Below are 9,856 nucleotides of genomic sequence, written 5' to 3'. Positions count from 1 at the left end.
ACGTCAGAACGCCCGGCCAATAAAGGCTCACAGATTTCATTTTTTTTTTTTCCGGAACGCCAGCAGCAGGGTCGGGAAGAAGGCGGCTACTGTCTGAGGTGGCCTTGGGCGGCCTCTGAGCGTTTGTGTCCCTCGCCCGCCACCTTCCTTCTTTGTTCCCGCCATGCCGATGTACCAGGTAAAGTCCTATCATGGAGGCAGCGCCCCTCTGCGTGTAGAGCTTCCAACCTGCATGTACCGGCTCCCCAACGTGCACAGCAAGACAGCCAGCCCCGCGACCGACGCGGGCCACGTGCAGGTAGGAGCGTGCGGCCCCTGCCTAGTGCGCAGGCGCTGGCCACGCCGCGCCCTGTCCTCTTCCTTGTTCAGTCTAGAGCGCCGGCGCTGCGGCGGCTCCGTAGGGCCCTGGTCCCTCCTTAGTCTGGGTCCGACAAAACCCACCTGGATCAGCGCTGCCGTGGGTTCCTGTCGCGACCGCCAGCTGCACAGAAAAGTGAACAACACAAAAAAATGATCATTCCGAGGAATTCACGGAGCGATCCCAGGGTCGCTATAACTCAGTTTGACAGTTTTAGTGACCCATCCTTCCCATTTGCAACTTTTCCATAAGAGGTCCTGACTTTTACTGTAGTCATGTGTTGGTTTTCGCAGTTAGGTTGTTGAGTATGTATGCTTAAGCTACGTGATCTTGATGCACTAGGAGGACATAGTATGTGTTCTCTTGTCTGGTATACTGTACAAGGTTTTCAGTCATTTTTGTTGCAACAACGACAGTGATCGTGTTTCTTTATATTGCCTGGCTACACCCCACTTATTTATCTACCCTACCCCCACTTATGGACACTGGAATTTATAGACCAGCTAACATAAATAGGCTGTAGAGGAATTCCTGGTCTAGTGGGCAGGTCTGTCCTCCACTTTATTTGGATAAACTGTTTTCCAAAGTGGTTATACCGGTTTATACTGTCACTAACAGAATAATGTAGCCATCCTAATGTAGTTTTAATTTGGATTTCTCCAATTTCTAAGTAAGTTGAGGTCCTTTTTCATGTTTCCTGGCCGTAAGGATTGGAGCAGAAACAGACAGCCCTTTGGACAGGGCTGTCTTTGAACTCATGTAGCCAAAGATGACCTTCAGTTCCTTCTCTGGCCTCCACCTCCCAAGGGCTGAGATTAGAAGTGTGTGCCACTTTGCCTAATTCAAAATGATTATCTTATCATGTTTATTTTATCATTATTGTTTGATCTTTTCTAAAGACTTTTTCGAATTTTCTACTCTTAATGATCACACACAGCCCAAATTTCCAGCAGACAGAAAATCTGGCATTTTTGGACAGATGTGTAAATAGATGCCGTGGGGTCAATTTTCTTGTTACTTGTCATCCTTCATTTTGTCTGTACTGGAAGAGAAGTGGTTAACTCAAAACCTAGTGACATCAACAGTTGTCTAACTGCAGAGCTGTGAAAACAGCAGCAGACATGGTTCAGTGGTCCTTCAGCTAGAGACTGTCACAGAGGCATGGGCAAATGCACCTTCACTGTGTATTCCCAGGGAACAACCAAGAACCCAGAGTAGGGTGGTCACCATCATTCGGCCATCTGGGTTTTTCAGGGTTTGTTTTGTTTTTCTTTTTCTTTTTGTGCCTGAAATGGAATCCAGGCCCTGGCACATGGTAAGTGAGTACTACCAATGAGCTATATACCTCTCCAGCCCTGCCTCTTTGTAAGTCTGCCTTACTTCCTTTAAACTTTGGCATTGTATGACTTTCCTGGGGAGAGCTGAACAAATGTCTAATTGCCTCAGGGCAGAAGGAAAACCAGACCAAAGAATCCCACCAGAAGTCTAGCTTGGTGCGTCAGTGAGTTTAATAGGGTTGCTTACAGGTGTGTGGGCAGTGTACAAGCAGCTACACCACTAGAGAAAGCACCCAGCAAATATTAACTGCTTGCATATCCTCAGAGGAGGGCGCTCCTGCTCATAAGCCTCATAAGCCCTCCCCCTTCCGTGCTAGTGAACCCAATCTTATGAGTATACCATGGGGTACAAAGCCACTCTGATTGCAGGGGGACAACAGCTATGTCATGCTCAGAGTTTCGGGAACATCTCTAAACTTCTGATTTAGATGATACACATCTTGCCGCTGTAGCAATGCCTGTAGCAGAGGGTAACAACATGGATGGACAAGTAATTAGAAATCAGAGCCACACAAAGAATTGACTGCTTTTAAATACAGAAAATGAAACCAGTGGATACCAGGTCACAATTTATTCTCATCAAGGAAACAACAGGCCAGCATCAGAGGTAGTAGTGAGATAAAGCAGATCTTGAGCATTTCAGTGTTACTCAGGAGAACCTAGATCAAGCTGGACTAGAACTCAGAAATCACAGTCCCGTTACACTCACAGTTCCTGCCTCAGACTTGCTTCAGTATGTGTTGGTTCAATTTTGGATCTAGCAGCTGCTAATCCGGCCCTGGTAGGATAGGGCTTCCTATTGCTATTTGTAAAAATAAGTAAGACTGCACACTTATTACAACTACAAGCTGTTAAAAGAGATTGGAGTGCTGAGCGTGGAACATGGAGCATGGTGCGTGTGTGCATACTAGTGAGATGGCTCCATGGACAGAAGTTCTTGGCTCCATACCTGGGCACCTAAGTTTGGTCCCTAGAAGCCACATGGTGGAAAGAGAAAACCAATGCCCTTATGCTGTCCTCTGACTGCCACACTTGTAAATTAAATTAAAAAAATAAAGCCTGTAGTGTGACACTTACTTAACATCAGCAAATATTACTGGTTTCTTAGTGCATGCCAGACTCTGTTAGCTAGGCAGAAAGGATGCATGGATACGAAGGATGAATCACAATGAGGAGTGTGAGTTATGTATCTTAGTAGTGAATGCTCCAGAAGACCAAATAAGAGAATGCCAGTGCTACCTTTAAAATGATTTGGGACTTGATCCCGTCATAGGGAGCACTTTCCCCAGGGAGCTGCCTCCAAACTGAAGGATACTTCAAAGCCTGAGTTCCAGGGCTAGAGAAATGGTTCAGAGCTTAAGAGCACTTGTTGCTCTTGCAGAGAGGGCCTGGGTTTGGTTCTCTGAAGCCATAAAGAAACTTAGAACATGGGGCTCAGCATTTAACAGCACTGGCTGCTCTTCCAAAGGAGCTGGGTTCAATTCCCAGCACTGATATGGCAGTTCACAACTGTCTGTAACTTCAGTTCCAGGGGCTCTGACACCCTCATGCAGACATACATGCAGGCAAAACTCCAATGTACATTAAATAAATAAACAGATCTTTTAAAAAGAAAGAAAAGAAAAGAAAGAAACTTAGAACTGTCTGTAACTCTAGTTCCAGGGTATTCCACTCTCTTCTGGCTCTGTGGGCACTGGTGCACAAGCGTGCACAGACATACATGCAAGCAACACCCATACATAAAAAAATAAAAATAAATCTTAAAAAAATCAATTCTTTTCTATCGTCCCTCCTTCATCTTTTCTGTGCTCATTCAAGCAGTCTTTGGGGATGTGTGGTTGAGATAGGGTCTCATAAAGTCCATGCCAGCCAACAGTTAAGGCTGTCCTTAAACTCTTGATCTTCCTGCCACAACCTCCAAATGCTGAAATTACAGGTGTGCACCACTATGGCTTAAGCAAAGTATTTTTAATTAGCCTGTTATTGAGAATAAAGGATTCTGGGTACAATGAGAAGCCCAGGTAGGAAGATCACATGAGCCCAGAAGTTCAAGGCCATCCTGGACAACACATAGCAAACCTTTCTTCTATTTTAAAAAAGTTTGTTTTGGTTTCTTTTAGGCATGGTGGTACACACCTATAATCCCTGCACACTAGAAACTGAAACAGGATTGTGAGTTCCAGGCCAGTTCAGTCTATATAGTGAAACCCTGTCTCAAAGTTTAAAAAAAAAAAAAAAAAAATGAAGGGCTAGGGGAAGAATAGTGTTTTGTCTTCATTTTCTTCCCTTCTCTTATCTAAATTACCTAAAGTGGGAAGTCAACTCCTTTTTTAAGATTTATTTTTATTCTTATTTATGTGTATGTGTGTATGTCTGAGTGAATGAATTCTGTGTGTGTAGGTGCCTGTGGAAACCAGAAGAGGGTGTCAGATTGCTTAGACCTGAAGTTACTAACAGTCAGTGATGGGCCTCCTGATGTAGGCGTTGCAAACCAAACAACCCTCTGGAAGAGCAGCAAGTACTCCTAACTGTGAGACAGCTCTCCAGCCCCAAATAGGACTATTTCAAAGTCATGTTCAAACATGTTTCTTTATTGTTACGGAGCATTATGGATCAATTGCAGGACCCCTTGGACTGGAGAGAAGGAGTCTGAATTTTTATTTTTTTAAATCCATTTATTTATTCTGGTGGGGAGGAGGATGATACTATGGCATCCGTGTGATCAGAGAACAACTTGCAGAAGTTGGTTCTCTCCTTCCACCATGTGGGTCTGTGATAGACCTCAAATTTCAGGATTGCCAGCAAGCACCTGGTCTGAGGGTGTGTTTTTAGAAGGTGGAAGTTTGGTTGGCAAAGTAGAAGTAAGATAAGTGATCTAATTTAAGCTGAGCTCTATGATGTGAGAGATGGTGACTGCTCAGATGTTGGTTTCTTTAGGAAACATCTGAGCCATCTTTGCAAGCCCTTGAATCCCGCCAAGATGACATTTTAAAGCGCTTGTATGAGCTGAAGGCAGCAGTTGACGGCCTTTCAAAGATGATTCACACTCCAGATGCGGACTTGGATGTAACCAACATCCTGCAAGCTGATGAGCCCACACCTTTAACCACAAATGCACTGGACTTGAATTTGGTGCTTGGAAAGGTAGGTTCACTTTGAAAGGTGAGAAACCAGATGTCTGTGTCCCAGTGGCCTGGCTTTCTAGTTTTCAAAGGTAACACAAAGAGCTTGTTTTCTTTATTTTTCCTCTAAATGACTGCACCTAGAGCTGCTGTGGTGGCTCACTCCTGTGATCGCAAGCACTTGGGGGCTGGGTTAAGAGGATCATGAGTTCCAAGCTACAGGGAGACCCTGCCTCAAAAAACAAATAGGGGCTGGAGAGATGGCTCAGTGGTTAAGAGCACTGACTGCTCTTCCAGAGGACCCGGGTTCAATTCCCAGCACCCACATGGCAACTCACAGCTGTCTGTAACTCCAATTCCAAGGGATCTGACACCCTCACACCAATCCACATAAAATAAAGCTAAAAAATAAATAAATAAATAAAAATAAAAAAATAAATGAAATGAATGACTGCACCAAGATCACATGTCAGATTTACAGAGTGAAGAGTGAAGAAGCTCTAAAGCCTCATCTTCGGTGAGGAGATGGCAGGAGAAGGCGGAGAAGGGAGTCCCAGCTTCCCATAGTCCCATCTGTGTCAGCAACCTCTAATTCCTGGAGGGGGAGGGCATCTCAGCTCATTCTAGATGCCACTCAGCAGAGCAGAGGTGCCCTCAACTCTTTCTGAGAAAATGCCCTAGCTACACAGATAAAGATCCACCCTCCTGAATGCTTAAGGGAAGTTCCTTGTCTGTGTATCCTGCATAATGGGCGTTAGCAGCTTAGATGCAAGATTGTAAAACATTGGTAGCGAACTTCTGCCCTCCGGGGTTCTCCCATTGTGCTGTAAGCCTGTATTTAAGACCTCCTCCCTCCTTCAATAAATGGCATTCAGCATTTAAAAAAAAAAAAAAAAAGAAAAAAAGAAATATAAGGGTGGATTGTTTTTAGGAGGGAAACTTACTCTTGACACTGTTCATGTAAAAGCCATTTGGGGCCTGGGGCAGGTGCAGGTGAGTAAAGCCATTGCCTGGCATACACAATGCCTGGGTTTGATTCTCCAGATGCACAGAAACAAACACATAGATAAATGCAATTTTTAAGTTATATTTTCATATTTTCTCTCTCTGGCTCGAAATACTAGGATCAAACCTAGTACCTCATACATGATGCTAGGTAAGGGCTCAACGTTTGATCAGTGGTAGTGGTGTGTGTTCCTAAATATATAAATACAACTTGCTCAGTCTGTATAATGAAAAAAAAATCTCACCACCCCTACCAAAATACATTGCTACAAACCAGTTCCAGTCTCTTACTTCAAATGTACTTTGCTTAAGTTTGCTGTATTAAGAATAAGTTGTGGGGGGCTGGAGAGACAGGTCAACAGTGGCTGTTACTACTACAAAAAATAAATGCATCAGCTAGCATTCATGATTGAATGTTATAGAACTCAACTTACCTAGGGGGTCAATCCATATGCAAGGCTGTCTCAATTGTTTATAAGTGGTGGTGCTACTTGAAGATGCAGTAGAGTTGTCCAAGATCCTGCATTAGCAATCTCTAGAATTCTGACAATACAATGTAAAGACCTAAAAAGCACAAGGGTCTTATAGTGACTCATCTAGGGCTTTGGCAACCTCGGTACCCCTGCCTTAGTTTGTTTCTCCTACCTCATCTGTCCTGTGGATTTTCATGCAGTAAGGAAGCAACTGAGACCTGACCAGGCCCCAGAGAGCTAGAGTCTCCAAGGTGAGTCAGGAAACATGCACAGCCAGGGTACTGACTTCTTAATGTACTGGAAGGCTTTTCAGCGCTGATGGTGCTCAGGATGAAGTCAAGCCTCTGAACAAGTAGCCCACACCCCACTCTCTCATGTGCCTTTCTGTATATGTGCAGATTCATGTGTACATGTGCGCAAAGTGCATGTGAAGGCCAGAGAACAAGCTGAGGTATTTTCTCAGGCGATGCTCATGTTTTCTTTTGAAACAGGATCTCTCACTGACGTAGGGCTCATCAAATAGCCTAGAGCCAGCTGGCCAGAGCTGCAGGGTTAGCCTTTGTCCTCTCCTCAGCTCTGGGACTAAAGCACACTTCGCACCTGGGTTTTGAAGATTGAACTCGGGTCCTTATGTTTTAAGGCAAACACTTTATAGACTGAGCTATCGTCCCACTTTTTTTTTTTTTTTTTTGAGATAGGTTCTCATGTGGCTCAGGCTGGCCCCAGACCCTCTTTATTGCCAAATGTCTCAAATTCCTGATCCTCTTTCTCGTTAGAAAGTGTTGAATTACAAGCTTATGTCCAGCTGCACTTCCTACCGAGTTCAGTGGCTTTGGATAACCTGCTTGCCTCCTCAGGACTCAAGTTTTCCCAGCTGTCAAGTGGGGCAGCATCTTTAAGTGGGAGTTTGACTCAATTAGACTCTGGAAAGTTCTTGGGGAGCACCTGGTACATCTGTGCACACAGATGGCACTTTTGTTTCAAGATAGGGTTTTATGTATAGCCCTTGCTGTTCTTGAACTCCTCTGTAGACCAGGCTGGCCTCATCCACCTGCCACCTGCCTTCAGAGCACCTGGCCAGATGGCTCGTTTGCTTTAGTGTTTTGGTCTTTTCCTCAGGATTATGGGGCGCTGAAAGACATCGTGATCAACGCAAACCCAGCCTCTCCACCCCTCTCCCTGCTTGTGCTGCACAGGCTGCTCTGTGAACGCTACAGGGTCCTATCCACTGTGCACACACATTCGTCAGTCAAGAATGTACCCGAGAACCTTCTCAAGTGCTTTGGGGAGCAGGCTAGGAAACAGTCCCGTCACGAGTATCAGCTGGGCTTCACCTTGATTTGGAAGAACGGTAAATAGTGGGACTGGGTTGAACTTACTTGGGCTGCAAAGGGGTGGGACAGTCTACAGCAATGACTACAGCTATTTGTTGTTGGGTGAAATCCTCTCCCAAGTTTAGCCAGATTAGCGGGGCATTCGAGAGGGAGGTAAGTCTTGGCACCAGATTACCTTCAAGTGTTCTGGAGAGGTTGGGGTTTCTCAGGGAACTGAGCATTGGAGGAAGGGGTTCTCGTGTGCAACCTGGCAAAGCACGGGAGGAGTGGCTATCCCCACTGGTCATGACATTCTAAAAGGTCATTAAGGAACACTATCTTTCTGTTTGGCCTGTAAGAACAGCAGGGTATCATTTATTCATCATCCTCTGAGCAATGCCTCTCCCGCCTGAGCTTCATATGGGCAGAAGCACATTAATGCCATCCATCAAGTGATACGTCCTGTTTTGAGAAAGGAGTCCAAGCCAGCTTCAAACCTGGCTTTGGTTTTCTTGTCTCATCTTCCAAAGAAAGAGTTATAGACAATGCCACTATGCCTGGCCATCCAGTGGTATCTTAACTACCTTCAGCTTCATTCACATCCAAAGGAGAGATGCTGCCCTGGGCAATGGAACATCTGGTTCCTGGTCAGTAGCGTTCAAATTTCATGGCAGGGGTTAGAATAGATAGATGGTTTAAGTCCCATCTAGCTTGATGACTATCATAAACAAAATAGCAGAAAGGGGAATTTGTTTACTTTTAAATTCTTTTTAAACATATTTGTGTTTGGTTACAGGAGGCATGCTTGTAGAGGTCAGGGACAAGTAGAAGTTGTCCTGCAGAAGTTATACTTTCTGCCCTAAGTCCTGGGGACTGAACTCAGGGGACTGCTATAAGTACTGGACTTGGGGGCAGGTGCCTTTACCCACTGAGTCATCTCATTGGTCCTCAGTTACTTTTTTTTAAGGGAGTAGGTTGCATTTAAAGAGTCTTGAATGCCTGGTGTGGTGGGGTATGCCTTTCTTTAATTGCAGCACTTAAGAGGCAGAAGCAGGCTGGTCTCTAAGTTCCAGGCTAGCCTGATCTACATAACAAGCCCCAGGGCAGCCAAGGATACATAGTTGAGACCCTGTCTCAAAAATAACAAAAATTAATTAAATTCTAAAGGTTCTTGAATATTAATCTACTGAATATTACAGATGTTGGCTATGCACTTGAAAATTGTCTTGCCATCAATTTATGCATATGAGTTCCCCCTTCCACATAGCACAAGACTTTGACTCTACATGGTGTTTTTCCCTTTCCAGTGCCCAAGACACAGATGAAGTTCAGTGTACAGACAATGTGCCCCATCGAAGGAGAAGGGAACATTGCACGATTCTTGTTCTCTCTGTTTGGCCAGAAGCATAACGCTGTCAACTTAACCCTCATCGACAGCTGGGTGGATATTGCCATGTTTCAGCTGAAAGAAGGAAGCAGTAAAGAGAAAGCAGCCGTCTTCCGCTCTATGAACTCTGCTCTGGGGAAGAGCCCGTGGTTGGTTGGGAACGAGCTCACCGTGGCAGATGTGGTGCTGTGGTCTGTGCTCCAGCAGACGGGGGGTGGCAGTGGGACAGCACCCGCCAATGTGCAGCGGTGGCTGAAGTCCTGTGAGAACCTGGTCCCCTTCAGCACTGCCCTCCAGCTCCTTAAGTGAATTCTAGCAGCTTGTCTTACAGGGTTCAATATAAAAATGATATGGCTTCGAGTTTATTGTCAGGAAAGGGACTCGTCCTAGAATCACAATCTTTCCACTAAGCCATTTGTTGAGCATCAATAAACATACAGTCTGTGGATTTTATTTTATTCAAGTCAGTAAAATCAAGTGCAATGCACTGAGTTGACTACCAGCCAGGGGGCAGGCACTTAAAGACATCAGAGACTGCTGGCTGAAGAATGCTCAGGTGGTTTAGGGAGTTGAGGGCTTTAAAAAGGAAATGGATCATGGTACACTGCAAGATAAAGGCAGAAAACATGACATCTCAGCTGCTCAGATCACTTGAGGGCAAGGAGTTCAAAGCTTGATAGGAGCAAGCTGAGGGTGATGCCATGTTGAGAGAGAGAACAGAAAGGCTGGGGATGGTGCTAAGAAGCTGAACTCTGACCTTTTAGACCGTGCATAGCCCATAGAAGTTTTGAGCCAAGGAGTGATCAAGTGTCTGGTAACTGGCCTCAGCAGCAGCATGCAAGGACCAAAGGAGGCTTGCAG

General features: G+C 45.1%; 1 protein-coding gene across 2 annotated transcripts; it reads left to right on the top strand.

Moving 5' to 3' along the window:
* The first annotated feature begins 37 nt into the window (after positions 1-37).
* On the top strand, positions 38-9,453 carry Aimp2 (aminoacyl tRNA synthetase complex interacting multifunctional protein 2). 2 transcript variants are annotated; one of them, XM_028890352.2, is made up of 4 exons: positions 38-178; positions 4,633-4,839; positions 7,415-7,646; positions 8,916-9,453. In XM_028890352.2, exons 1-4 carry the CDS (start codon positions 164-166, stop codon positions 9,302-9,304), a joined length of 843 nt encoding a protein of 280 aa, XP_028746185.1. In that variant the 5' UTR covers positions 38-163; the 3' UTR covers positions 9,305-9,453. The 2 variants fall into 2 exon arrangements, with proteins under 2 accessions (XP_028746185.1, XP_028746183.1); XM_028890350.2 differs by having other exon boundaries at positions 38-298.
* The last annotated feature ends 403 nt before the right edge of the window (positions 9,454-9,856 follow it).

This window comes from Peromyscus leucopus, chromosome 23 (assembly GCF_004664715.2).
Source record: "Peromyscus leucopus breed LL Stock chromosome 23, UCI_PerLeu_2.1, whole genome shotgun sequence".
Lineage (NCBI taxonomy): Eukaryota > Metazoa > Chordata > Mammalia > Rodentia > Cricetidae > Peromyscus > Peromyscus leucopus.
This window is presented reverse-complemented; position numbering and strand designations above follow the sequence as displayed.

What these genes read in the sequence shown, in the direction of transcription:
- Aimp2 (XM_028890350.2), top strand. Translation starts at nt 164, where the DNA reads ATGCCGATGTACCAGGTAAAGTCCTATCATGGAGGCAGCGCCCCTCTG. An exon ending in CCGACGCGGGCCACGTGCAG is followed by an intron (nt 299 to 4,632) that starts GTAGGAGCGTGC and finishes TGGTTTCTTTAG; the next exon opens with GAAACATCTGAGCCATCTTT. An exon ending in TGAATTTGGTGCTTGGAAAG is followed by an intron (nt 4,840 to 7,414) that starts GTAGGTTCACTT and finishes TCTTTTCCTCAG; the next exon opens with GATTATGGGGCGCTGAAAGA.